Raw genomic sequence first — 15,416 nt, forward strand, 5'->3', positions numbered from 1 at the left:
GTCCAAAGAAATCTGCATATCAGATCTGAAACCAGCAAACATGTCACGCATTTCACTACAATGGGATTCGAGAGTGCTTTTCACTATATTTGGAACATCAGGCTTACTGGAACCTGTTTTACATAATGGGCATGTCCAAATACTTCCAAGTCTTTCATTCATTTTGCAGAAAATGTTGTATTCGGCTGTACTCATTCCTAGACATGTTGCACAGAGCCATTTATCACATTCATCACACTGAATGGCTGGCGAGGACTCACTCAGAACACAACCAGAGACAGCACACTTATCGACTCCTTTTTCGGGTGTTGCGGGTTTTAGGCGTTTTGAGCTATTGGACGCCATAATTTCAGAATGAGCGGCAACGTTGGGCGGAAAAATTCAACACTGATAGCGCTTAATGAAGAACGGGAAGATATGCAATTCCCTGGAGAATTGAAATTAAAATGAATTGCCCAAAAGTCTAAATATATCAATCACAGCACTGAGGTAGGTCCCTTAAATCAACACCTAGGGTAACACAAGACCATAGAAAATGCAAAAAACAAAGAATAACAGTTTTATCTCACAGTTTGATACATATATATCCAGGGTTCAAAATTATGCAACCACATGTATTTGTTATTGTTTAGTTTTTGTCTTTAGTGTTTATTAATTTGTTAGTGTTTAGTCATTGATTGAAATGTTCACCTAATTCAAAGCTCAGTAACGGATAGGCCTCTATATTTAACAACTAGGACAATAACCTGGTACTCAGACAGTATCTACTCTTAGAAAAACATTATGATTAAATTTCTCTTTCACAAACATGGATAGTAGAGTGCCTAATCTCACCATCAATTGTTTTCTACAGTGAAATAAGGAATAATCCTATAAAGGATAATATGTTGAAAATAATCTATATAAGGATGATCTCTTTTAATATATCTAAATGTGTCACCATTCATTCATCATCAGTACCAATATACTGTGAATGATAACCAGCAATCATCCCCAATTCCACTCTTAGTTTGTATCAAGAATAAAGACCTAGGAATGACTTTAGATAACATTTTAAAGTTTCACAAACACTGCAAAAATTATCTCCAGAGCAAATTTATGCCTTGGACTTACTAAAAGAACTACTACAAGCCAATTGTGTAGAATTTTTTTTGAAGCTACTAAGGCAATTTGCATGACCAGCCCTTGGCTTTGGAACTTGCCTTGCTGGTTTTGAAAAACTGATAGACAGCAGATCAAAGTTGTGCAAAGGAGGGCAAACAAATAGAATTCTAAACTTGGCAAGAAACAACATAGTGAAAAGCTATTCAACCTAAAACTACCATCTTTGACCTTCCAATGCAGGTGTAGTAACATGCTATTCACCCATAAATATGATTAACCAACCCCAAAACAAGCACTTTACTTAGTTGCCAAAGGAATGACAAAGGCAGGGTCATTCATATAAGTTTCATAAGCCCAATGTTACCTGTAAAATTTGATATAAAAAAATTTTCAGCCAAAGAGCCATCAATAGTCGGAGTTATTTGAGGAAGGAAACAGTGTCTTTGATACTAGCCAAAGTTTTCAATAGGAGACTTGAAAAAGAATGGGAGGCACACCTTCAAGATACAGCTGGAGTTGTCCATTACTTATGACTCATAGATAATGATTAACATGTATGTTAATCAAAGAAGTTGACCTAGGATGATGATAATACTTGTCTTACCCAACCAACTCGCATACTCTATTAGAAATTGATGTTGCACAGCAATGTTTATTCTAAACCACAGAAGTATGGTCCTCTTGATCATACCTATCTGTGGTCGCTGTTACTGAGTGGTTTTGGATTCAATCTATCCTACCACTCCTAGTCATCAATGGGCTGTAAACACAGTCATAATTCTCTTTTTTTATATTTTTTGTAAAGTGTTTAGATAGTGGCCTTCTCGACAACAGAGCTGAAAGATTCAGTATCGGACCTTATTTTGCTCCAAAGTATGAATTTAGGTAATTGCTGGTCAACGATGATGGGGAGCCATTGGCTCATTGGTATCCCAATCTGTCTTCCAAGTTTTAGCAGTCCAACTTTTGTTGATGGTATTCTTTAATGCATCAATGAAAGGGGCAGTAATAGCTGTCTCTGGAAGACTGTTCCAATGGGCCACCACTCCATTGGAGAAGTAGTGGTTGCAGACTCTGAAGGTTGTTTCCTTCTGGTATTAATTTTTACTAGGCCCTCTTGTCCTGAAGGATCCATTGAGTTGAAAGGGCTTTTCATCAGAAGGAGTTGGCCTTCAAAAGCTTATAAGTTGCTATAGTATTACCTCTCTGACGTCTGTACACAAGTTTTGGGAGCTGTAACTTATTCAACTGAGATAGATTATTGTGATTCTTGCAATCATTAACAAATTTAGTCACCTATCTTTGAACAGACTATTTTCTGCTGGTCATCCTTGTTCTAGTGTGTGACAACACACATCTGGAACTCATGCTGTGATCACATAAGACCCTTGTGCAACTTGACCATAACTTTGGCTTTAGCAACTGCTATTTGTTCTTGTTTGTGGAATTTTGATTCCTTGTCAATGATATTTCCCAAATCTCTATCAGCTGATGAAGAGGCAATCATGGTGTAGTGGAGCCATCCCCTCTAATCATTTGGCACTGCTGTACATGTGGCACTTTCTTTCAAAATGCACCATCTTCAATCATTGGATATTAGGTTCTAGTTTCCACTTGTGGGCTCATTGTGAGAGTGCATCTAGGCCTCTCTGTATGGAAGCTGTTGTCACTACTCTGCATATCCAATATATTTTGAATCATCTGCTTAAAGGTTCATCCTATTTCTTGTGCTCATGGGGCATCATCATAGGCAGCACAGTAAAGAGTGGAGTGCGCTCTATGTGTTATACATTTTTTATTCTTAGTTATTCACCAAGTCACTTTGTAGGCAAAAAGTTGTTGCAGAGCTTTTAAGGGGGTTCAATTAACCACAAATTGAAAGTTCTAATGCCCTTTTAAGGGTTGAACGTGATTAGAGGGCAACCATGTCCTTCCTACACCCCTTTTTGCTGCCCTTCTCTCCAAAGACACCCAATCATAATTTTGATGTAGCCATTTTCTTCATTATAGTTAAAAGATCTAATAATTATGCATTTGGACATTGCATAACTTGGTGTAAGGGTTTTAAACTATGCAGTTTGCCAATTGTGGATGCCCCATCCTGCTGAAATACCCCTAAGTCCACTCAAAGAAAGTAGCTACACAAGATTACCCACCCAGCAACATTCTAGAGGAGGATGCCGATCTTGTATTAAGAGTTGTGATAACTTGTTTTTGGTAATCATTTGCATATGGGGTTTGTTATAGGTAAAGGAGGCATGTTTGATCCTGTCTCTCCAAAATGGCTATAGGTACTATGATGAAGCGGAGTGTTAAGAGGGATTTTCAACTAAATAAAAATACCATATGCATATAGGTTGGCAAAAGGGCATATCAGCAATATCTCAAAAATGGCTTAGTGTATTAACTTTAAAGTTTCAGAGATATTGAATAAACCAAAAGTCATTGTGTGCATACTACTACAACTGTTATTTTAGTAAGGTTAAGGGTATTGAGTTGAAAATTTCAAATAATGTTGTGGGGGATTTTGCACTAAATTAAACACACTATGTGTATCCAGGTTTTTAAAATGGTATATCAGTTGAAACTTTCATGGCCTGTTGAACAAAACAAAAGGCACTGTGTGTAAACTACTACCAGTGCTACTACTGGGGCTAAGGGTATTAAGGTGAAACTTTCAGGGAATGGTGAAGGGGATGCTGAACAAAATCACTCAGGTTGTTAAAATGGTATATCAGTTGAAACTCTCAGGGTATGTTGAACTAACTAAAAGGCACTATGTCTATACTAGTACTACCATCAGTAACAATGAGGCTAAGGTTTTTAAGATAAAACTTTCAAGGAATGGTGAGGGGGATGTTAAACTAAATCAAAACACACTTTGTGCATGTAGGTTGTCAAGGAGGCCTATTAGGTGTACCTCAGTAACACCTTAAAGTATTTAATTTAAACTTTCAGAACATGTTGAGAAGGATGTTGAACTCACCAAAAGACACTTTGTTCATGCTACTGCAGCTACTGCTAGTACTGATACTACTACTGCTAATGCTATGGGTATTAAGGTGAAGCTTTTAGGAAATGTTGAACTAATCAAATATACTATGTGCATGCAGGCTGTCAAAATGGCATATATACAGTATCTTTGGAACAGTTTAGAGATAAAGTTGCAACCTTCAGGGTGCTTCTACAGGATTATTGAACTAATCAAATTACACTATGTGCATAACACTACTACTACTGCTAAGGCCAAGGTTAGAAGGATATGCAGGTTGTCGAAATGGGGCATCAGCAATATCTCGAGCTTAAATTTAATGTTTATGATTAAGGTCCAGTGTATAGTATCAGTGTATGTACACTTGTTAATGTTGTATGTAGCTAAAACATTCAAGCTAATCAAATCTTTATTAAGAAAATTTTGACAAACGTAGTGGTGAAATAATCCACTTTCTAGGTGGTATTTTAGAGGTTGTATTGTGATTAGCTGTCCAATTACTAGGTATCTTTTTCTATTGTAAAATAATCACAAATGATCCCTTATATCATTCTTAAGGCTCTGTTGCTTCACTTTTCCTCTACCTCCCTCTCCCCTGATGCATAACTACACGACCACTATATACATTCAAAATATATTTTAAAATAGTGCAAACATGTCAAGGAAGTTAAACTAAAGCAATGCAATTTTTGTGATAGTTTAAGTAAGTATTTAATATTGTTTAAAGTAGTTCTCGGAATTTTCGGCAAATATCTCCTTTTGGGAAATAATAAGGAATGAAGTGTTGCTTTAAGTGCTGAAAATCAAATATATGTAGAAATCAGCATGTCTGGAAAAAGCCATTGAAGGGTTTGTTCATCGTTGATCTAGCAAATTAATGTAAAAAACTATAAATTTACCATCAATAGTTTATTGATGGGTTTTTTCAGTCCAAATGAGATGAATTACACATTTCTTTTGTCCAACAAAATTGCTAGGAAGCAAGTCAAGTTAAAAATTCTTTTCAAGTAACATAGCTCAATTTTAAAAAAATAGAATATTAATAAATAAAAACTCAGGTCTATTACAAAGACTATAAAATGAAGAACTAGTAAGTAAAAAAGGAAAACATATTTTGTATTCAGTGCACAATGAAATGCATAAGTCATTTTCAACAAATGCTGTATTCTACTCACCTCCAAAGGCTCAAAGTACCATCTCTTGCATTCCAACGTAAGCAAGCTGACTTATTAGTGCTGTACAAATATATTTGTGACCATGATATCATCACAAAACTGTTCCAGATAGATGGTTTTTCAAGTACAAGAGCCCTCTGAAGCTCCACTGGAAATGCACTAACTCCAGGCATCGAAACAATTTTTCCTACCTGTGTAATTGGCTGACCCTGTAACTCTGAGCTTATAGATGGGATGAGAAGGGTATGGGATGAGAAGGGTATTTTGTAAACTGAACTCAGTTTATGTTATGACTTGTCTGGTTCTGCTGGGTAGCGCAACAGTGTCAGATACTCAATATCTCCAATAGTTTTAATACATGCTACTGTTTGTATACTTTTTATACCTGTTATTGAACTCATTTTGTAGATTTGACTCAGTTCAAGTTGCTGTGACTTTCCTGGTTCTGCTGGATAGCACTAAAATGTCAGTAGCATCAATAGTTTTAATACCTGCTAAAGTGCTTAAAATTTGCTTCTATTTAGTTTGCAGGCTAATATTCAGGCTTTTGATATGTTTTTGTTGGTTTCATTCACCTAGCACAACCTTTATTCTAATTACGAAATATAAGAAACTAATCTGAAGATATTTTATAAAATCTAGGGTACAACATACCCTAAGCAAATATTTTGGCTATATTTCTCAAAGCCGTGTTCAGAAAATGTAAGAAACTACCATAACTTACTTAAAACACTGGTGAGTTTGTTCCTTGTTAGTTTCTCATTGGTTTCTTGTTTTACAGTATACTTTTCAGGCTATTTCATTGCTATTCCTCGTATAGCCAAAATATTTACATAGGTTGCATATTATATTCTATTCAATGTCCTTAGAAAAATCGTCATTAATTTTTTGTACTTTGTATGATGGGAAGGCAGTGTGGTCTTCTTCATTGTTTACTACTTTTTAAGCTCATGAAAATGCATGGGTCTGGAGGAGTGGGGCGATGTTTGGGAGCTCTGAGTTGTGGTTTTAGGGAGGGTAGAGGGGCACTCGCCTGGATGCAGAAACCTAAGGGGTGCAAAATTTCAAATAAATAATCTAACGATTATAATCATTAAGTCATTTTGAAATTTAATTTTTTTAAATTAAAGCAGAGGACGCAGTTAATAAATGAATGTAATTAATAAAGTATTAGTTAATTAGTAGAATAACACAAAAATAATTAAATAATTATAAGTATTTAATTAAAATAATAACTGTAAAAAAATAAACTATGAATTAATTAATAAATTGAAAATAGTTTTTTTTTAATAGACGAAAATTTTGTCAAAATTTGGCCTGAAAATTTTTGGAGGACACGGGGAGGGGACGCTACTATTAATTAGCATTAATTAATAAAATATTAAATAATTGGTAAAATAAAAATAAATTTAGAAACAATTAAATGAAAATAGTAATTAAATTAGGATAATAACAACTAAAAAAAAAACTATTAATTAACTAATGAATTGAAAATAATTTTGTTAATAAATGAAAATTTTGTTAAAAATCGGCCTGCAAATTTTTTGGGGATGGTGGGTGCTAATCAAGATTCTGTCCCGGACATAGGAGAGGCCAGAAACGCCACTGGTAGCCCTGAGCTGTAGTTTAGATTGTAAACTAATTTCCGACAGTTTTGCTTATGAAGCTGAACAACTTTCCAAGCTGATAAAATTTAGACATAATAGAATTTTGCCTTCTGATTTTGCTAGATAAATAGTGTTGTTTTCTTTTGTTCGTTTTTTCTTGGTGGGGGACTTAAACCTTCTTCTCTTGTCGGTATCTCCTGCTCTTCGTTGTATTCTTTAATCAATACCTATTTGCCTTCAATATATAATATATAATTAATCAAATTTGCCTTCAAATTATCTTGATTAAAGCTAATTTTATGTATATATATATATATATATATATATATATATATATATATATATATATATATATATATATATATATATATATATATATATATATATATATATATATATATATATATATATATATATATATATATATATATATATATATGGAATTTTAACAAGTGCCATTTATGACTTACTTCCAGATGTGTGGGAAATAGTTAACCCCATGTATAAGTTAATACTGTCAACTTCTATTCAAATAAAATTTGGTATCTTCTGTATGTAGCTAAAACATTTGCAATACTTTAGCATTCAATAAAACTTAGCATTAAGTCAAACAGTTCGTGATAACGAACTGTAAATAAGAATCGACTCAGCCCAATAGTGACCGATAGTCAAAAACAGGAATTTTGATAACAATTATTATATCAAAAGAATCGGCTTTTATGCTGATTCCAGATATATAAGATAAGATTTTATTTAAAAAAAGACGGCTATCACAAGCCCAAAAGAGCCAAATCGCACTTTAGTGTCAGTACAAAATTATAGAATTGTAATCAATAAAAAGTCAATCGATAAAAACTCGTAGTTAAAACGGGGAAAAACAAAATCAAACAAAAGTCTATCTAGCAAGCATTACAAAGTACGCAATTAAAAAATAAGCACTAAAACTCTAAGATAAAAGTAGAGTGAGAAGGGGGGGGTTGATTTAAAATTTCAACTATGTGAGGGATGAACGTTCTTCTCTATCTATCAGTGGAAACTCTTATTGGAGCAAGAAGGGGGATTCTTCTTGAAGGAAAATGTGGGAGGTGAGTTCGGGGGGGGGGGGGAGTAAATGATCACTAGGGAAAAGAGAAGTAGTACGAGGGTTATGCACGGCATTGTGGGCAAATGTAAGGCACTTTACCCTCATCGAAGATAATTCTTAGGCACCTTTTTTGAACTGCCTCTATTCTGTTCGACAATTCATTGGGGATGCCAGGATACCAAACAGGACAAGCGTATCCGAGGGTAGAATGCGATTTAGGACAGTTAAGTTTATTAAGGAGTTTGAGGAGAGAAAATGCAGTATTTGTACATTTTAATAAATCATTAACGTGGCAATCCCATTTTAAGTCGCTTGATATGGTAACACCCAGTAATTTCATAGTATTAACAGACATTTCAGGGGAGATAGGACAGGAGAAAGAAGGGGGAGTTTTTAGGAAACTAAATGTTAAAACTGTTGACTTAAAAGGGTTGACTCTCATATTACTAGCAATAGCTTCATCTGGTATTGACTCCAAGATGTCCATTGGGTTACTTTTTAGATTTTTGAAACATGTTTCTAAGACAGTTAAATCGTCAACGAATTTCCATCTATCTGGGAAATCGACACCAAGACTGTTTATCATGGTAAGAAATAAAATTGGGCCTAAGAGGGTTCCCTGGCTTCACCATTATAAATCGAAAGGGGTCACAGTAAACATTCAGATATTTGACGACTTGCGTTCTATTAGAAAGGAAGGCCGAAATTATTCTTATTAAATAGGGGTCAACTAGAAAGTCATTGGTTAGTTTGTTTGTTTTTTTTGCTAATGTATTGTGGTTAATTAAATCAAAAGTTTTTTGTAAGTCAACTGTGATAACATTGAGCGAGGTATTGGGTATTTCATGTTTATTACATATAGTGTCCAAAAGGTGAACCAGATAGTGTGTGGTAGAGTGCAAATTTCCGAATTGCCTTTGGTCAACATTTGGGATAATTTTTACTTTCAACCAATCAGCTAAAAAGCTTTCATATAACTTGGAAAATACCAGAGTAAGAGTAATGGGCCAGACACCAGCAAAATCTTGTTTGATACCCTTCTTTTTTACAGGAGTAATAAAACCTAATTTCCAACAATCAGGGAACTTACCAGTAGAGCTAATTTCATTAATAAGTGCTGACAAAGGTTCTGAAAGGATGTCTGCAAAGGCTTTAATTTGTACAATTGGGATGTCTAATGGACAGGTGCTGCACTTTTTATAAATTTTTAAATGAATATAAAATGTATTAAATTTAATGTTACACATAAAAAGCATCCAGCCCGAGAAAATCTGCCAGATTTTTAAAAAGGGGAAACAATCCCAAAAATTCAAGTAGAGTCAAACAGTTCGTGGTAACGAACTGTAGTAAGGAGCGACCCGGCTCAATAGTAAACGAAACTCTAAAAAACGGAATTTTGATGCTAAAATATACATCAAAAGAATCGAATTTTCATGCTGATTTTAAATATATAAGTTTCATCAACTTTAGTCTTTGTCATCAAAAGTTACGAGCCTGAGAAAATTTGCTTTATTTTGGAAAATAGGGGGAAACACCCCGTAAAAGTCATAGAATCTTAACGAAAATCACACCATCGCATTCGGCGTATCAGGGAACCCTATAGCAAAAATTTCAAGCTCCTATCTACAAAAATGTGGAATTTCGTATTTTTTGCCAGAAGACAAATCACGGGTCATTTTTTCTCCAAAGCCAATGGATCAAAATTTTGAGATAGCCATTTTGTTCCGCATAGTCGAAAACCATAATAACTATGTCTTTGGGAATGACTTACTCCCCCAAGTCCCTGGGGGGAGGGGCTGCAAGTTACAAACTTTGACCAGTGTTTACATATAATAATCGTTATTGGGAAGTGTAGAGACGTTTTCAGGGGGATTTTTTCGGTTTTGGGGGTGGGGCTGAGGGGAGGGGGCTATGTGGGTAAATCTTTCCTTGGAGAAATATGTCATGGGGGAAGAGAAATTCAATGAAAAGGGTACGGGATTTTCTAAAACTACTATAAAAAAAACAATGAAAAAATAAACATGAAAAAGTTTTTTCAATTAAGGAGAAAGTAAGGAGTAGCATTGAAGCTTAAAACGAACAGAGATTATTACGCATATGAGGGGCTCTAAATATACTTTAGCATAAATAGCGAGGTATTTAGGAGGAGATAAATACCTCGCTTTTTATGCTAAAGTATTTTTAGTAATTTCAACTATTTACTCTACGGCCTTTCTGATTCAGGGGTCATTCTTAAAGAATTGAGACAGAACTTACGATTTAGTGTAAAGAGCGAGGCATTAACGAGGGTACAAATCCCCTTATATACATAATAAAAATATAAAAGTTTGTTACGTAAGTTAATTCTTAAGTTACGTATATTTTTTACTAATAGAACCGTTAGTTAAAAATTGAAAGTTATAGTTGCCTTTTTATGTAACCGAAAAATTGGAGGGCAACTAGGCCTCCTTCCCCACCCCTTATTTCTCAAAATCGTCTGATCAAAACTAAGAGAAAGCCATTTAGCCAAAAAAGGAATTAATATGCAAATTTCATTTTAATAATCTGTTAATCTGATTCAATACAAAAAATTCAATAAGATTGGAAAAGTCCTATGGTGGAGAGCCAAAATCAAACATGCATTAATTCAAAAACGTTCAGAAATTAAATGAAAAAAAACTAGTTTTTTTAACTGTAAGTAAGGAGCGACATTAAAACTTAAAACGAACAGAAATTACTCCGTATATGAAATGGGTTGTCCCCTCTTCAACGCCTCGCTCTTTACGTTAAAGCTTTTAATTGTTTTAAAAAGTAAAATTGTGGCAAAGAGTCAAACTTTAGCGTAAACAGCGAGACGTTGAAGAGGGGACAACCCATTTCATATACGGAGTAATTTCTGTTCGTTTTAAGTTTTAATGTCGCTCCTTACTTACAGTTAAAAAAAACTAGTTTTTTTCATTTAATCTCATATCAAAAATCCCCACTGTAGAGTCTTCAAGCTCCTATATAAAGAATGGTGGAATTTGGTATTTTTTTTTTGTCAGAAGAAAGATTACAGATGTATCTTTGTCTGTTTTCCTTTTTTCCAGGGGTGATCGTATCAACCCAATGATCCTAGAAGATAGGAAGAGGGCTCATTCGAACGCAAATTAAAAGTTTTAGTGTCCTTTTTAAATAACCAAAAAGATCCTTTTTAAGTAACCAAAAAGATTGCAGGGCAACTAGCCCCCTCACGCCCCTTTTTTGCCAAAGCCATTCGATCAAAATTTTGAGATAGCCATGTGATCCACCATAGTTTGAAAACTCTAATAACTCTGCCTCTGGGGACGAAATGACCCCCTACTGTCCCTGACGTGTGGGCTGTAAGCTATGCAAATTGCCCATTATTTGCAGATAGTATTTATTGTTGAGGAATGTACCATTCCTTTTTATTGGCGGGTATTTTCCACCGGGAGATTTTTCATAGAGAGGAAAGTTTCTGGGGAGAATTTCGGCGGAGGCGGAGATATTTTCCCGCCTGATTTGAAAAATGTTTCAGAAACTCATATTCCAGGGTAGGAAGCATGAAATTAGGTGATATAGAATTTGTTTGCTCATCCAGGAAGGATGGGGTACATAGAGAGGGAGTAGGACTCATGGCGAATAAGGAAGCTGCTGAGTCTAATTTAGGCTGGGAAGGTATTAATAATAGAAAACTAATTGCTCGTTTTATGACTAAAAAGTTCAGGGTATCAGTTATAGTAGTATATGCCCCTTTTGAACCGACTGACAGAGATACTAGTGACTCAGATGAATTTTACTTACAGTTACAGGAGCAAATAGACAAGGTCCCAGGTAGAAATATGGTGTTTTCTCAATGAGATTTTAACGCTCAGGTCGGTAGAAATAGGGATAGATGGCATCCTAGCCTAGGTAAATTTGGCTGAGGAAAAGAAAACCGTAATGGCTACAGACTTTTGCAGTTTTGTAAGTATAACAATCTAGTTGTAACCAATACGGTGTTTGGTCATAAAATGGCCCGTAAGTTCACATGATATTCACGTGATGGTCAGACAGCAAACTTCATTGATTATATTATAGTAAACCGAAGACTGGCAGGATCAATATAAGATACTAGGCTATATAGGAGTGCTGTAATTGGTGTTAAAAGTAAAGATCACCATCTAGTAATGTCTAGGGTTAATTTACAGCTAAAATTTCGGAAGGATAACTTTTTCTCGGCAAGTTATGATGTTGGTAGACTCCAGGATAAGAATTTGAGAGAAACTTTCTAGGAACAGTTGAATATTAAACTTGAGAGTTTAAAATTTGACAATGTGGAAGATGGTTGGAATAATTTTAGAAAAACAATTTGTGAAGTTGCTGATGGTGTCTTAGGGAAGAAAGTTAAGACTGCAGCTAGGAAATTTACTGAAAAAGCCTTATGTTTAATAGAGAGGAGAAGGGATCTGTACAATAATTATCTGAGTGATAGATCATGTGAAAACAAAAGGAATGTAAAGAAAGTGGAGAAAGCACTAAAACATGAACTAAGGAGGCGTGAAGTGGAGGCCATGGATAAAATTGCTGTAGATCTGGGAGATGCAGCTAGACGGCATAATAGTAAAATATTGTACTGGCATGCTAATAAATTGAGAGAGAGTAGTCAATCCGGACTTGTCCCAGTTAAAGATAGTGACGGGCGACAATTTGTGATAAGAAAAGAGTCAAAGAGAGATGGGTGGAACATTTTGAGAATGTGGTAAACCGAGATACAGTTGCAGGAAAAGATATAGAGGAAAATGAAAAAGTTTGTGATACCTTGGACGTGAAGGAAGATTTGTTTTGGGAGGAAGAATTAGCGACAGAATTAAAAGGATTAAAAATATTAAGGCTCCAGGGGCAGATAGTGTGGTAAATGAGTTGCTCAAATATGGTGGGTCTGAGGTTAGAAATAAGTTACTGAAGATTATCTATATGGCTATTCAAAAAGGGGAAGTACCTGAAGATTTTAAGAAAACCCGAATTAAACGACTGAATAAGAAAGAGGATAAGAGTGAGTGTCGTAATTATCGAGGCATTAGTCTGGTCTCTGTAGGTAGCAAATTACTGAGTAATATGATACTTTTTAGACTGAGACATGCTGAAAATTGAATTACAGGCTTGAAAATTAATGTTGAGAAGACTAAGTCACTAAGGCTAGGAATAAGTGAAGATGAAAAAGTGACGTTGGGTAGCGAAAAGATTGATCGGATGGGCAGCTTCACTTATCTTGGTAGTATTATTAGTAAAGACGGTGGGAGCAGTGAAGTGGTTAAAAGTAGAATAGCTAAGGCTCAGGGTGTTTTTTTCACAGTTAAAAAAAGTTTGGAAGAATAAGAAGATAAGTCTGCAAACCAAGATTAGAATATAGGAAGGTACAGTGATGACAGTGGTGAAATATTGCTCTGAAGCATGGGCGCTCCGAAAAGCGGATGAAGATTTACTAGATGTTTTCCAGAGAAATTGCCTATGGATTGTTCTGGGTACCCGGCTGACTGACCATATTTCAAACAGTATAGGCTGTACGAAAAATGTGTTCAATCCCGCTTTCTAGGGCTATAATGAAAGAAAAGTTGAGATGGCTAGGGCACGTTCTTCGGATGAAAGATGACAGATTGCCGAAAATTGTCCTTTCCGGCCAATCGTCTAGGGCTAAACGGGAAGCAGGTCGTCCTCGTCTGGGATGGGAAGATGTCATAAATAAAGATTTAAAGGAAGTGGGAATTTCCTGGGAGGGTGCAAAGAGGGAGGCTTTGAATATATTAGGATGGATTTGGAGCATGCGTAGCTGTGTTGTCCTCAGGTGGCTTGGTGCTGCAGTGAGTTGTTAGTAGTAGTAGTAATAGTGTGAAAAATTGTAATTGTCTTCTGGAAAAGCCTTGAACAAAACTGTTGGCTTTTATCTAAAAACTTTTTCATTAAATTGTTGAAAAGTTGTGTTGCCTAATAATGTGAAAAAACCTCTGTAAAATGAGAATTTTTGTCTCTGTGATTTAACCATGCAAACCAACGTTCAATCTCCACAAAAAAATCTCTTAAGAGAATTAAAAAAAAATTAAACGGAAAAGCATAACTTGAGATTGCTGCATTGGAATAAAAAATTGACTTCTAAACATAAGACACAATTTAACCCCTTGACATATTTATGCTTAGACAGAGTTGATCTTCTAATTTCTAACGTAACCTACCAATTTATTACTTTATATTTTTTTTTAGATCTTTGAATTTTAATTTCTTTGTTATATGTCTTTCTATCTGAATAATGTTTTTGTGTCATGTATTTTGAAACTGGGGCCGGTATACTCCCGGAGAATTCTCCCCCCGATAAACAGCCCCCCCCCCTCGCGCAAAATTGACACACAGAGAAAGTACAAAATAGATACCTAAAAGTGTTGATCAGATGTCCGAAGATGTAACAAAAGGACCAGATAGAACAGGGACTGGTTAGTCTCCAATCAATTTCGACTGAATAAAAAAAAACTAAAACTCTCAATTTGAGATTGAGTGAGCATCCTCTGAAGTTTCTTCGACCACGAGGGGAGGCTCAGGGTGAGGATGGGGGAGCCCCTCTGTCCTATACGGAGCAAATACTACTCGTTTTGGGGTTTAATATCACTCTTTACTTTCATGATAGTGGCATGGACCAGAAATGTTCCAGGAAATCAAGAGGGGCTGTAAGTAAGTACTTTTATTACCCGAAAATTCACTAGAATTACATCGGAGTACGAATGAAAAAAAAAGAAAATCACACTACGAACATAACCATAAGTAAACACACACTATGTACACTAACAAAACTACTGACACATGATAGCTAGCCACGGGTTCGTCCTTCCCTTAGCCTTTTCCAGGAAATTCTCTACGACCCGGTTAATGCAAACTGTTGGATCGGACACTCCGTATTTACGCATTATATACGAGTTCTTCGTCCACGGAGGAAGTCTCAGAAGGAACTTCGCGAATCGAAAAAACAGAACTCTTACTTTTGTACATTGGGCGGACGACAAATAATTCCAAAAAGGTGCTATATACAGTACATGTGGGAGGGCAATGGCATTATACAGCGACGCGAGAAATCTACGGCAGAGTCGATGTCTGTTACCAATGATTGATCCGCAAGCAATCCGGATTTTCGCCTCTACGTGTCGTAAAAGCAACGTTCCTGTCGAGTAGAGGCTTCGACCGATTGGTAAACCAAGGTAGGTAATGCTCTCACATGGCTTAACAGCTGAATCACCTAAAGGAATTTCATTCTCATAATACCCCGCGTTGAAGAACAGTACGGCCGATTTAGACACATTAAATGATAAACCTATTTTATTATATTCCCTACTCAAAACATCAAAATTCTTCGATAGTCGATCGGCAGACCTGTTCAAATTAAGTAGGTCGTCAGCATACGCCATCAACAAAACATCGATCCCTTTTGAAACACAAGACGTAGCTACCTGAGC

The 15,416-nt window shown here is 35.7% G+C and overlaps 1 protein-coding gene across 2 annotated transcripts in view; it reads left to right on the plus strand.

Moving 5' to 3' along the window:
* LOC136037161 (ubiquinone biosynthesis O-methyltransferase, mitochondrial-like) overlaps nt 1-15,416 on the plus strand; it is a 29,358-nt gene that overhangs the window by 8,173 nt on the left and 5,769 nt on the right. The window contains exon 1 of one of the 2 annotated variants that reach the window (XM_065719709.1): nt 5,403-5,514. The exons of the other annotated variant lie outside the window; for it this stretch is intronic. Coding sequence (XP_065575781.1) covers nt 5,506-5,514 — 9 coding nt within the window. The 5' untranslated portion in view covers nt 5,403-5,505. Of the gene's footprint in view, nt 1-5,402; nt 5,515-15,416 lie in introns of those variants that run through there. 2 annotated transcript variants of the gene reach the window in all.

Source organism: Artemia franciscana, chromosome 2 (genome assembly GCF_032884065.1).
Source record: "Artemia franciscana chromosome 2, ASM3288406v1, whole genome shotgun sequence".
Taxonomy (NCBI): Eukaryota; Metazoa; Arthropoda; class Branchiopoda; order Anostraca; family Artemiidae; genus Artemia; species Artemia franciscana.